Source organism: Patella vulgata, chromosome 4 (assembly GCF_932274485.2).
Source record: "Patella vulgata chromosome 4, xgPatVulg1.2, whole genome shotgun sequence".
NCBI classification, from domain to species: domain Eukaryota; kingdom Metazoa; phylum Mollusca; class Gastropoda; family Patellidae; genus Patella; species Patella vulgata.
The window spans coordinates 60,511,022-60,526,214 of NC_065882.2; the positions used below are offsets into that span (position 1 = coordinate 60,511,022).

General features: G+C 37.7%; 1 protein-coding gene across 1 annotated transcript; it reads left to right on the plus strand.

Moving 5' to 3' along the window:
* Window positions 1–4,434: 4,434 nt before the first annotated feature.
* Window positions 4,435–9,398, plus strand: LOC126819408 (neuroligin-4, X-linked). Its single transcript, XM_050547416.2, has 8 exons — window positions 4,435–4,636; window positions 5,091–5,276; window positions 6,281–6,480; window positions 6,687–6,837; window positions 6,977–7,155; window positions 7,708–7,840; window positions 8,272–8,410; window positions 9,207–9,398. The coding sequence occupies exons 1-8, from the start codon at window positions 4,435–4,437 to the stop codon at window positions 9,376–9,378; spliced, it is 1,362 nt and encodes a 453-aa protein (XP_050403373.2). The 3' UTR covers window positions 9,379–9,398.
* The last annotated feature ends 5,795 nt before the right edge of the window (window positions 9,399–15,193 follow it).

Sequence of the window (15,193 nt, forward strand, 5' to 3'; positions counted from 1 at the left end):
ACGCGTTCTATTGTTCCATTTATAGCCTATACATTTTCTTGTTTCACTTGACTAAACAAAACATTGTGTAGGGATGTAGGCTTTTATAGATTGAACAAAAAGCTAATAAATGTTGAGATGTGTGGAACATGCTCGAGGCGATTTCGATTTGTGGGATATTAAAATGCAAATACCTATGCAGGTTGTAATATGATAAATAGTCATGGACATTTGACATGCTTTGAGAGTATGTTCACAGACGAAGAACTTATCGCCCCAACAGAAGCACTGAGCTGCACATGCCACACGCAATAGCGCCATACATGTTAAATTTGACACTTCAAGGAAGGGTTGATGAAAACTGCCGCGTGCTGGTTTATCTATCCATGTTTGCTTTCCTATCGGTTCTTGCATAAGACTAGCGTATCTTTGCTTTAGTGTGTTACGTTTAATTTGATCGGGAGATGTGTTCGTCGACGTCAACGTCAACCGGAAACACTGCAAGAATTGACCGTGACACTGCAAGAGGAGTGGGTCAGATTGCCCCAAATCGTGATTGGACGGTTGATTAGGAGCATGCCACGACGAATCGCTGAATGTCTGAGGATTAGTGGAGCAATTACTCATTATTAAGACAAAAATCAAAAACGTCCATTTTCTCTTTTGACGGTGTATCTATTTGCGAATGAAATGGGGCCGTCAGTTAACAGAGTAAAGATAACCCGATCACGCACGTGTTTTATGTACACACATGTCTTTAGCAACAAGGACTTGAACGAGGCTAGACATATTCCACAAAACATGTCAAACGTTGTCGCCATATTATCTTGAGAGCATGCGCAATAAATACTATCGGTATAGACTGGAATAACCAGACGCTAGAGATTGACATTCGATTGAGACTTCTGGAGTATTTCCCCGAACATCACTTACCTAGAAATTATAGTAAAAACAGAAACGAATGTAAATCAGTTTATATACATTACATTATTATATAGTTTTATTTGTTTTTTGGTTTTTTTGGTTTTTTTTTTTCGAAACAGATTAGCCTAGCCTATCAAGAAAACGTAGCCCAATGACGTTAAATACGTCACTGGGGTAGCCTATCAACGGAATTTCCGACTCGTACACAAAGCAATTCTATTAACACCTTTCGCATGTGCCTTGTAAACACACTCTTAAAGGTTATGTTGGTCTGAACGTTGTGCATGCTTGTCCAAACGCCTAGCCTGATTGGTATCCAATATCTTATGGTTTTAACTCGGGGGCACTAAAAGGGTGTTCTACTCTGTGACGACTTGAAGATCCAACGGATGGGATACATTATAGATGATCATGCAGAGGGCTACTGCTAGTCGGACATACCTATACGTGAAGGGATGTCGGGTGTCCTGGAAGGGGTCGTTTTTGTTTTGGATAAGACCAATGGCACGACATCGCCCGGCCCGGTAAATGTTGCTTGCAACGCGGGACAGACCGCACTCGCTCGCCATCTTACTTTTTAGTACCCAGAGGAACTCCTTTGGAGGAAAGTTCACCCCAGACGCTACCCTGCAAAAGGCAACATGTCTTTATTTAAGGAAACGAGATCGAATAGGCCTACTAATCAATCCCACACCTCCTACCTATACTGGATTAAGCCTACAATATGGCTTCTCTGGCAAGTTTCTTAGGAAACACTTGTCGTTAAGAGAATACTCTTCCAAACGTCGCCAAAATAAGCAATGCTCTTCAATAAGTAACCTGTGTGTAAAAGGTTTCTCTTAAACACATGGGCGGCAGATCGTCTACTCATTCGATGAACGACCGCAGATCAAACACAAACCACTCGGGATGTTATCGAGTAATGCTTCTAAAATTATAACCCACCCTTCCCTTGCCTCTTTCCTTATGTAAAAGTTTTTTGCCGAAATAAACTTCTTTCAAATGTACACCACTCCTCAGACAACCTACAACTAAAAAAATGATACAAGACTTAATCAAATTGTCACTTGGGAAAGATTCAGGCAAAAATGCAAGTAATGATCCAAGTGTTCTGAAAGAATAGCATAATGCATTGTCCACATTAGCCCCCCCCCCCCTCCCCGAGATATTTAAACGTTTCCCATAGACTAGAGAGTGGGTTCGCTCTCCATGTCTGACAAACGACCGATGGTGCTACAATATCACAGTTGTGTATGTGAAATAAAAAATATTAAATATATTAAAAACAAACGCGGATATAGAAAAATTACATATATTTATGAAAAGGAAAGAGAATGATACATAGACATGCAAATGTAATGAACCTGCCGACAATTAAAAAATTTCCATTGTTTTTGTCTTTTCTGTTTTGTCGCAATTAATAATGGCGGGTATAAAAAATTAGAAAAACTCTAACCAAATGTTTATGCTTTATGATTGTGCTTGGTGCCTCTGTGGATCTTAATCCGGCCCTGTCTGTCGATTAAAGTCAATTGGAATTCCAATGACGTGCTGTTAGTATCATTTGGTATGTTATCTTCGTAATTTGTAGATTTTAGATCATGGTAAATTGACACCATCTTGTTACAAAAGATGGAAATGTTATTTACTATCAGAATAGAATTTTTCACCGACGGTGCACCTTTAAATCGTATACCCGCGATTTATCATGTAAATAAAAATCCAAATTTCCCACTTTCTTGAATCATAGCGGTCACAGCTACAGCTAAAACGATGGAAGTTAGCGATAATTATTATTGCTTAGCTTTCTATACAAATTACAATGCGAGGCGTTGATTTTAGATTTGTCTTCTTTTTTTCCATGTAGTTTCAGCTTCCCGCGTGCTTGGGTGCCACCTGCCTCAATCATTTTTATTCATGTTTGAAAACTTTTTTTACTGCCCATTCCGATTTTCAGACTAGCTATACAGATATTCGCCAAATTACTGGAATGTGATATTAATATCCAATGTTTCCATTTACTCCTCCTTACACAAAATTATACAAAATTCTGAACTAATGATGTGGAGACAGTCCCCTCAACACAAAATTTAACCTCACAGCACATGTCTTTGTAATAAAATTGTATTTGTCTAACTCGAAGTAGGAAGGAACTGGAGAGTCGATCCACAGAAAAACGCACCAGGTCATGCCGATGAGCTTATTCCTTGATAAAGCTGTTGATAAATTATCCTTGTCAGAATGATATAGATAACAAGGGATTATCCTGTATTCTAAATTAGACATTTATTTTATCTCTCCATATCTTATCTTTTTTTTTTTAATGTAGTGACATTACAGTGTTTATTTGTATCAGTTATTCAGTAATATGACCTAAAATTTACGATATATATCGGATATAATCAAACCTAACCATGGTGTCTACAATATCCATATTGGTACAAATTTCTTGTTTACTGCTTTATTCTCATATCGGGAGAGCAGACGATGTCATCGTCACTACCAAAAATGGTCAGTTATTAGGATCAAGATATAATATTACCAGCGATTGGTCAATCGATACATTTTTAGGGATTCCGTATGGTGCTCCCCCAACAGGTAAGTTAAAGTTCAACTAAGTTTATATAAACTCCGAAAGGTATAAAACAAATTGTTATATGTTGTGATATAATATAACAGTTGTGATATAATCTTTTTAAAACACGCTCTGCTAAAAGCTAAAATGGGGATAATTGGCCTTTCAGAGAGAGAGAGGGAGAGAGGGGGGGGGGGCCTCTTCATTACAGATTTGATCGTTTCGTGAATCGTGTAGCGAATCGTGTCTAATATGATTTTAATTTTATTTAAATTCGCTTATGCTCAGGGGAATTTATCTGTGGGAGAATGGAGATCCCTGTCACGTACAGCAAGAACAACTTAATATAAACTAAAATGCTCGCGAAAGACCACCCGTATTACGAAAGGAGTGTCTATGTAAAATGCTTTATATATTTAAAGGTTTGGGAAGATGGAACAAATCAACCCCTGCTGCACCATGGAGTGGGATTCGATCAGCTAAAACATTTGGCAATGTTTGTTTACAAGGTGCTAATCCTGCCTGGAGTCCAAATGAATATAATGTGACACAAAGTGAAGACTGTCTTAATCTGAATATATATGGACCCAGGGTGAGCAATTAAGCAATGATTAGCAAATTGAAATTTTGTATTTTATGGGGGGGGGGGGGTCAGATCAAGATATAAAAATTCCGGCCTACGGGTGTGTCGATCTTTGCAAAGGATTATGTTGGCTTATATTGAAAGCAAATATGAAGCGACTAGCACACTATACTTTTTTTCTGCCTCGGCTATCTTAATTCATTGCTCTTACTTAAGAATCCGGTATAAATTCACTGAAACGTTTATCACAGCCCATTGTGTAGATATCTGAATCACTATGATAATTTTCGAAGCAATATTGATTGACATGATATTTTGAGCTGTAACTTTCAGACAAAGAAAATGTTCAATTTGTTAACATGGATACTAAACCATGATGCATTGCTGTGTGTTTATTTCAAATACAAGTAATATTCTTAAATTTCAGAAATCGAGTGACCCAGCATTAGTACCTGTGATGGTATATATTCACGGGGGAGCTTTCGTGAATGGCGCTGGGTTGGTTGTCAATGGTACACAATTGTCAATGAAGGGTGTAACTGTCGTTACGTTAAACTATCGACTGGGTGCACTTGGTATGATAGAGCGTTCTGTATCAATAATTTGATCCATATGGACCTGTTTCAGGGTTTTCTATTACGGCATCATATTGGCAATTGTACATAAATGTCTTAATCTAATCTCCTTCGTTGCTATTTACGCTGACTAATTTTATCAGTAAAACTATGTATGTCACGAAAGTTTTCATATGTTGCACAAGCTTTTGTTGTAAATCTGAAAACGTTTATTAAATTGCCCGACGGGGCATATTCTGATTGCTGGAATATTATATCATTAATCTTGGAGGACGTAGGGCCTAAGAAGGGAAGTGTCCAGATGTTCAGGTGGGATTAATATCCGTGATCTCGCAAACACATTGTCCTACGTGTAAAATAACCCTTCCAAATTAAAATTTGAGAAAGAAAAGACACTGTCCGGGCTAAATTTCTCTCGTACCACTAGCCATGATGTATGTCCATTATTTAACAGGTTTTCTGTCGACTGAAGATCAAGCAGCTCCTGGGAATTTTGGATTGTTGGATCAGTTGCTAGCTTTGCAGTGGGTACAGGATAATATACAAGCATTTGGTGGAGATCCTGGGAGGGTCACTGTGTTCGGCGACAGTGCTGGATCAGCCAGTGTTTCACTCCTTCTCACATCGCCGTTATCAAAAGGTTGGATACATAGTCAAATTTTCAAAGACTAATACTTCTTGTACATGTAGATAATATATAGACAGTTAATCAATGACAAAACATTTGATACAGGCGCCCACAAAGACTAATACTTCTTGTACATGTAGTTAATATATAGACAATCAATAACAAAACATTTGATACAGGCGCCCACAAATGAATTAGTCGCCCAAAACGGTGTGATAATCTTCATAATTTAAACAAGTCGCACTTTAACCCGATTCCGAACTTTTCGTTTTTCTCATAAATTATTATAATTACGTTAAAGTCGTATTCCTTCTTTCAAATTTGTCAATGTTCATATCAAAACATCATAATACGCCAATATCGCAAATTCAGCCTCAAAATTGAAATTTTCCGTCATTTTCAGGTGCAAAACATATTTTCCAAAAGTGTAGTGTAGGTATATCGACGCCCCAAGAAGCCCTGTCCGCACCCCCAGAAGCCTTTGCCACCCCCACCCCCAATTTTGGGCTAGCTACGGGCCTGGTTATAAGAAGGGCATTGTTTTGAGTTGTTTTCCCTCAATTTATCCATCTCTAAAGTAATTTTCGTATCACTGACTTGTACGTATCGAACCATCTCTATATAGCTCAGTCTGATTAAAACACAGATCCTATTTTCTTTTCGTTTTTTTATAGTTCAAAATTCGTTTTACTTGTCTTTACAACACTAGGATCTGGAAGAGTTGTTATATGACCCGCGTTCTGGTTGATGTGAGGGATTAGCCAATGAAACGGTCTGGTACAGCGGGTTAGTGGCGGGCGATGCACGGAACTGTGGGTATCCTACTAGAAACATCAACGTTGATTCGTTAATCAAATGTCTGACATCATAGGGTCAAAAGCCGCTCGTATGACCACTACAACTGGTCAGATCTTCATGTAGTAGAGGCCATCGAAAGTATAAAAAATCGAAACAAAATATAGATCTGTATTTTAATCAGATTGTATATAGCTACACCATGGTATATCTCTGTTTAGGTTTGTTCCATGCAGCTATCTGTGAGAGTGGGGTAGGATTGGCCAACTGGGCCGTGGCTATGAAGACAGACGTATTAAGACCAAGAGACAGAGCTAGATTATTGGGAATAGGTTTGGGTTGTATTAAAGCCACTACACAAGAAGTTGTTGACTGCTTGAGAACAAAAGATGCGGAGGATATCAACAAAGCAGTCGTAAAGGTAGAATATGGTAAAAATCTTTAAGGGGGGGGGGACAGTCGAAGTGAATACAAAGCGGTTCATTAGCAGGGTTTATTAGATATTTCCAGTTTCAGTTGTCTGTCTGATGATACCTTATCTGATTATGTGCTCTTTTATGAATAAGCCGATCCACACATTTTATTCAAATCTTGCAAATATCATTAAAAAGCTGTCCTATTATCCAGATAGCCCTGGACAGACTTATGTGGAGTCCAGTAGTAGATACGTTTTACCAGACAGTGCCAGATCTTCCTATTAACAGTTGGAAAAATGGCAAAGTAATGGATGTACCGGTTATACGAGGAACAAATTCCGGGGAATGGGCTGCTTATATTGGTAAATATAAATTCATTATCGCCTTTGTGATACTATAATATAAGACTTATGTCAGTTTAGGAAAATCGGTTGAATTTCAACCGTTGAACCCGTCACAGAGCGATATCAAATTATTCAGTTATCTGCACTTCTATTGCAGCAAAAATCCAAGGGAACCACTCTGGTATTAAAGCCAGCTTTTTCTTGGAGCAAATCCACGAATACGTTCATCAAAGATTCTTCAAAAATCGGAAGGTAATAGAAGATGATATTAAAATGGTTTATGCAACACCTTATAACTTATCCACACCGGAACTTGTTAGAGACTCATTTCTTCAGGTAATTATTATTTACTCAAATACCTTCGTATGGGAGAGATGTGATATGATATACCCCAACACTGCAGTCAGAGTCTATAGATGTATTTACATCTCGGAACGGTTTTTTAAATAACGTATAGTATGCACACTACAAAACTGATATAACTCACTTTTGAAGAGATTACTGGTGAAAATATTTCACATTTGCTTTAAGATGATAGTTAATATCCGTAAAAAGAAATGTGCTTATACCATAGTCATTACATATATTAGTTGATGTTTACATAAATGTAAAGAAAGGTCTATTCTAATGTAAATTTTTTTTACAAAATACGCATTCCAATACACACCAGTTTTAAATACACAAACTCAACCAATGATGATTCATATTAATTATTATTTTTAACCGGGAATATTACTCATCAGGATTGGCTATCTGTTTGTGGCACGAATCGGGACAGATTTACTCTTTCTAGAACACTTGTCACTACTTCTCATTTGAGGAATTTAGAAAGCTATAGGTTCTTGTAATTTTATATCACAGTGAGTGGTATATATTTTCTTTTATTAGTTAGTCAGCGACGACCTTTTCACAGCTCCTATAGTTCTAGAAACACAATTAGATGCTAAATTAGGTGGAAATGGTAAAACATATTTCTATGTTTTCAGTTATGTTTCAAAAAATACATTACCAAAGTGGGAAGGTAAGTTTCGGTACATTACATTAACGAAAATGGATACCATCATTTAAGTAATGATATATCACTAATATATAATTTTACTGTTTATTTTTACATTTCTGGTAAAAAGGCAGAATATTATTAGAAATTTGTTTTTCTAATTTGTTATACTTGATCCGCCGGTCATAAGAAGGAACTGTTTTGTCAACGCAGATAACTCAGAATGTGTTTCTCTAGTGTGTGGTGTTCCTTGGGGTTGTTTTGAGACCTGTCGTATTTACCATGTATACAAAGTAACTTGGGGATATTCTAAATCAAAATTCTGTATATCACCATCTTTATGTGTGTGTGTGTGTGTGTGTGTGTGTGGGGGGGGGGGGGGGGTCAATAAATATTTCAATGTTCTGGTTATTTTGGAAGCAGTAATTTCTCTATGTCATTTGTATTTTACGAAGGCGCACCACATGGATATGAAAAGGCGTTTGTATTTGGGGAACCATTTAACAAAGTGCTGGATTATAGCAATTATACTGATATCGACTGCTTCTTTAGTTTAACTATGATGGAAATGTGGACAAATTTTGCAAAATATGGGTAAATATTATACATTTTAATGGCACTACATCCAAGCAGTGTATCTAACGAACTTCAGTCCTCTAGAATAAGCTTAGAAAGAAAACATGCCAATACAGTATAACCAAGTATTCTCACTGGTCCATATTTTAATTTCACTGATCTTGTGTGTAAATATATTTGGTTTTGTTAATTTTACTCTTTATTAGTATCTGAAATGTACATTTATCGACTTTGATTCATTGACCTAGTATTGAATATAGGGTGATGTGTGTGGGAGGGGGGCAAAACGTGGCACAAAATCTCCCCCCCACCCCCCTATGGACTGAGTATAAGATCAAAAGTTCAGTTGGGTGACCGAGATTCTAATTTAGATTTGCAAATATGAAGAACATACCCTGAGCCCTCAATCTGAACTCCCGTTGCATTAGATGGGGATTCATTTACACCAAAAAAGGACGCCGTGGGTAAGCTGGACTTTGACTTAATCTCTGCTGGTAGACATCTGTATGTTTACCATTGATCTTCCCTGGCCCCCTCCCCCTCCGCAACAAGATTAATCAGACCCAGCACCTGCACCGACCACCCACGACAAAAATTGGAAAGGACTTGTTTGTTAGTTTAAGTAACTTTAGTCTGATCCGTTTAATTTAAAATAATAAAATATGTTTAAATCAACAAAGTATAATAATATATTTATAAGCAATTGGAAAGAAGAGGGGTCTAAATTGAGGAAAATGCGAATATTGAATCGTAAGAAGGTTTACCGGATCCTTCACATATTAACAATATTCTACTATCAGTTTTATCCTTGTAGTGATCCTACACCACAACCTCTATATGGTGCTAGATGGGAACCCTTCACGTCTGTCTACAACCAGTCCTATTTCCTACTGGATTCATCGACACCAAAAAGCCACCAAAACTTTAGATATGAAGCCACAAAACTCTGGAATGTCGTTATACCTGCTTTGAAAAAAACAATATAGTATTCAGTTTGGGATTGTGAATGATGTTATAAATAAAGTATACAACTTAAAGTAGCAAAGTCTCTAACTCAGTATTATCCAACGTCTTCGACATTGAAAACACGAATATGTCAATTTAAATCAACATTTATGTTGTGATCTTACCGGGAAAAGATGGGCTACTGATATCCAATATTTAAGACAGAATAAACATTTTACCACTGGTACACGAATCGTGTACCATAATGCCTTTTTAGCGCCATTTGTAACAAGGGACTCGAAGAACGAGACTAGACATATTCCACGAGTCGTGTCAAACGGCGACACCATATTCCTATCACATTCAACACATTGTGTTGTTATGTAATCTGAAAGTTATGTACGTAAGTTTTGTACTAAATATGAATTGATTTCTTTTTTATAATATTGAAGTAAAATATTTACATTTCGTTAGTCAGCCATATCATAGAACATAAAACATGAGTTACATAATAAAACCCGAATTGTTTAGATTGGTTCTAAGTTCCATCATATTATATTTTATCAATTCTTGACAATGACTAGAGAAACCCTATAAGTCTCAATACCTGGCGGCGTGTGGTGTTTAATCGCGGCGTATCCCTTTACCTAGTTATATCATAAACTACACCACATTGTCACTGACACTATTTGGGTATTTTAAAAGTTTGAAAACAAAAAGATTCTAATGGAGTTATTTCCCTTCCTACGTTTATCTCCATGATAAGCAGCATTCAATTTGTTTACATCCGGATCTGGCACAGAATGGTTGTCCTTGCTTGGATTAGATATTACTATTAATTTATCACTCTCATAAACTTTAAGAAATTTTTTCTGAAAGCGCTTATCAAACACCGACCGACAAGCAGACCGCGAGGTATTGTTTAGATTATATCATCCGGCATAAATAAGATCAAAACTCAATAATGTGTGTATGGGTCGTTACTAGCAACGTAATACGAGAACGCAGCTATAAACGTTGAGATATACTGATGTGTTTGTTTTTAACTACGATTGGGTGCCTTCTGTTTCGCCTGGCAAACTCAATTCTTTTATTAATACATGTGACATCTTAAAAAAAATTTTTAATATACTATTATGACTAATTAAACCTACAGAGGCCAATGTAGTAACACATATATCGCCTGATTCAAAATATTCGCGTTTAAATTAATGAAGCGTCGTTTTTTTATCCGACTTGAAAACGCCACCGAAGTCCATTGTACTCGCACCTTTTCGTTCGGTAAGACAATCCGGAGACTATTTGCCATATCAGGTTACCACACATTTCACGTGGCACAGCTACAGACCACAATTATCAATCGATATCCATGAAACTTACTGAATATGATAACATTAATAATATCTCAGAGTAGCCAAAATTTCGACCACTTTCGGTTAGCGGTTTCCGAGATATCAGGTTACCACACATTTCATGTGGCTCGGCTACAGACCGCAATTACCAACCGATTTCAATGAAACTTGCAGATTATAATTACATTAATAATATCTCAGAGTAGGCAAAATGTCGACCACTTCCGGTTAGCGGTTTCCGAGATATCAGGTTACCACACATTTCATGTGTCACGGCTACAGACCACAATTATCAACCGATATTAATAATATCTCAGAGTAGGCAAAGTTTCTGTCACTCTCGGTTAGCGGTTTCGGAGATATCAGGCTACCACACATTTCATGTGGCACGGCTACAGACCACAATTATCTACCGATTTCAATGAAACGTGCAGATTATAATTACATTAATAATATCTCAGAGTAGGCAAAGTTTCGACCACTTTCGACCACTAGCGGTTTCCGAGATATCAGGTTACCACACATTTCATGTGGCACGGCCACAGACCACAGACCACAATTATCAACCGATTTCAATGAATCTTGTAGATTATAATTACATTAATAATATCTCAGAGTAGGCAAAGTTTCGACCACTTAGTGGTTTCGGAGATATCATGTTACCACACATTTCATGTGGCACGGCTACAGACCACAATTATCAACCGATTTCAATGAAACTTGCAGATTATAATAACATTAATAATATCTCAGAGTAGGCAAAATTTCGACCACTTCCGGTTAGCGGTTTCGGAGATATCAGGTTACCACACACTTCATGTGGCACCGCTACAGACCACAATTATTAACCGATTTCAATGAAACTTGCGGAATATGATATCGTTAATAATATCCCAGAGTAGCCAAAAGTTCGACCACTTCCGGTCACACATTTCATGTTGCACGGCTACAGAACGCAATTACCAACCGATTTTAATGACACTTGCAGATTATAATGACATTCATAATATCTCAGAGTAGGCAAAATTTCGACCACTTCCGGTTTTCGGTTTTCGAGATATCCATGTTACCACACATTTCATGTGGCACGGCTACAGACCGCAATTACCAACTGATTTCAATGAAACTTGCAGATTATAATTACATTAATAATATCTCAGAGTAGCTAAAATATCTCAGAGTAGGCAAAATTTCGACCACTTCCGGTTAGCGTTTCCGAGATATCAGGTTACCACATATTTCATGTGGCACGGCTACAGAACGCAATTACCAACCGATTTCAATAAAATTTGCAGATTATAATGACATTAACAATATCGCAGAGTAGGCAAAGTTTCGGCCACTTCCGGTAAGTGGTTTCCGAGATATCAGGTTACCACACATTTCATGTGGCACGGCTACAGACGGCAACTACCAACCTATTTCAATGAAACTTGCAGATTATAATTACATTAATAATATCTGAGAGTAGGCAAAGTTTTGACCACTTTCGACCACTAGCGGTTTCCGAGATATCAGGTTACCACACATTTCATGTGTCACGGCCATAGACCACAATTATCAACCTATTTCAATGAAACTTGTAGATTATAATTACATTAATAATATCTTAGAGTAGGCAAAATTTCGACCACTTAGCGGTTTCGGAGATATCAGGTTACCACACATTTCATGTGGCACGGCTACAGACCACAATTATCAACCGATTTCAATGAAACTTGCAGATTATAATTACATTAATAATATCACAGAGTAGGCAAAATTTCGACCACTTCCGGTTAGCGGTTTCGGAGATATCAGGTTACCACACATTTCATGTGGTACGGCTACAGACCGCAACTACCAACCGATTTCAATGAAACTTGCAGATTATAATTACATTAATAATATCTCAGAGTAGGCAAAATTTCGACCACTTCCGGTTTTCGAAATTTTGGCTACTCTGAGATATTATTTATGTTATCATATTCTGTAAGTTTCATGGATATCGGTTAATAATTATGGTCTGTAGCTGTGCCACATGAAATGTGTGGTAACCCCCATATCTCGGAAACCGCCAACCGGAAGTGGCCTAAAGTTTGTTATCAATGTTATCATAATCTGTAAGTTTCATTAAAATCGGGTAACAATTGCGGTCTGTAGTCGTAAGGCTATTTTGAAATTCTTGCTTACCACATGTGGCAAATAGCCACTGCCTTCGGAAAACCTCGACATCTGGACCGCATCTGGTATTCTACATCTAACCTCGGCTGTATGACGGTAAGTGATATCACGGACAGTAAATACGGCCCATGCTGGTATGTAGCTACACCAATATAATTGTAATGTGGCTACCGGTTTTGGAAAGAAATTTTCAAAATGTCGTCGTTCGAAGAGTGTGTTCTGGCGTTATCTGCCCTTTGCCAAAACGTTTGTGAACACAATAAAGACTGCAGTTTCTAAATTTGGTGGAAAGCATCAAGGTTATGAGTGCTTGAACTCTACTGATATTATTAAAGGGACAGTCTCACTCTTGCTGGTTTGACAGCTCCAGAAAATAAACAGAAGCCTTATTCTAAGGATTATAGATGTGTTAGTGTCCTACCTGTTGTGTAAATTATCTATTAAATGCTATTTTAAATTTCCAGAGGGTTCGAAAATATTTTTTAATCCAAGTCACATTTGAAAAGGTTTACGTACACCTTTCAAATCATCTGAAAGCCATTTCTATCAAGGGAAGTAATAAGCTCCAGATTTTATTGACTCCCTGTTCTAAGAATAGCTTTCCATGTTGAAATAAATCAAAATAACTTGGATTACCACACAATTAATTCAAGCTGATTAATGACGTTCTAGATAGTCCGTCCTAGGATAATCTACTTGTATTGTTTACCGATCTAGCCTACATCACGCTAGTGTCAATCATCTAGACAAAAGTATTGTGCTCGAGTTGACGAGTCTGAGTCCTAGTAATATTTAAGTCACGCGTGTATTTATTAGTAGATCATCATGCCTAAAAAGAGGGTAGGTGTTAATTCGGCTAAGAAGCGCAAGCAAGCAGGATATCCGAGTCAGCTCAGGCTGAGATGGTCGTTAACGAATGTGAATTTGGGAACAGAGCGGATTAGGTGGGAAGAAAATAGAGACCCGGAAGAATAGGCAAAGCAGTTATTATACGGGTAATTTGCTAAAAAAAAAAAAAAAAGAAAAAAGAAATATGTTATCACTGAAAACCAAATTCAACCTATTCTTGTTATTTGTTTACAATGTCTTTATAAAAGACCCAAAATATTGTTTCTATTCTTTTGCAATTCAAGGGTTGATCTAGATCCTGGGAGCGCATTTCAGAACAAGATTCTTGTCTCAGATCACTGGAAATGGCATTTCCGGGCTTCTAGTTTTCGAAATTTTCCAGGGTAGGCCACCCGGTCTTCGCGCTCGCAATGTGCGGCTTTGTCGCCTGTGTGCATCCCTATCCATGGTCTCTGAATACGCCTTTGCAACTTTTAATTTTCCATTTTTATTCCTTTCTTTTATTGATGACCTTCCTTGATCTAGTCGGTTAAATAGCTCATTCGAGCTAAGGTTTATAAGTAACTTGCATTTAAATTATTACAGGACGAGGCTGATAACCCAAGGTTTGTCATTTTTTTTGACGATCGTCATTAGCTATAGCTGAAAACGGGGCTTTTATTTGTTATTCTAAGGACCGTTAATCATTTCGTACAATAATTAAGCCCAAAATAACACTTTCATAATTTCAATTTTTCAGGTGCGACAGAAAATACTCTTAAGAGAGCGTCAAACTGGGCTTTTGCACCAATGAAAGAAACCACGGATTATGGCTTCATGTCATACTTGCCATATAATCAGATCACCTTGGTGGAAGCGGGCGTAAAATACATCTATCTCACACACTGATGGCAACGCAGATCAGACTGCGCACACTCGCCATATTACGATTTCCCACACAAACCCCATTGTAGTACCGGGAGCAACTCCTTTAGATGAAATTTTACCTTGGACGCTGCCCTACAAAAGACAATGTGTCTTTAAGGAAACGACATCGAATAGGCCTACTAATTGTTGATCTCACATCTCCTACCTATACTGGACTAAGCCTACAATGTGGCTTCTCTGGCAAGTTTCTTAGGAAACATTTGTCTACGATATCATCTAGGTAGAAGCGGTCATTACTCCCCCCCCCCCCCACCTTCCCACCTCCTCATCTGACTGGAGGATAAAGGCAAAGCACGCAGAAAAAGACCACTGGGTGAGGCTGACCCCTCAAAGATTGCTGGGACCATTGCCAAATCCGATTCTGAATCAACTACAGAAATAGCCAGGAAAAGGAAAGAGAACCAGATTGTAATGTAAGAATTTATTTATTTTTCATGGATTAAACCACTATACTGTCCATATCTTCAGGACACAACAGGAGGGTATTACGACTCTTATTCCCTGTACAAAGGCGTCACATCACAAACTGCCTGTAAGCCACGTGTCGGTTGACGCAATTAACGTC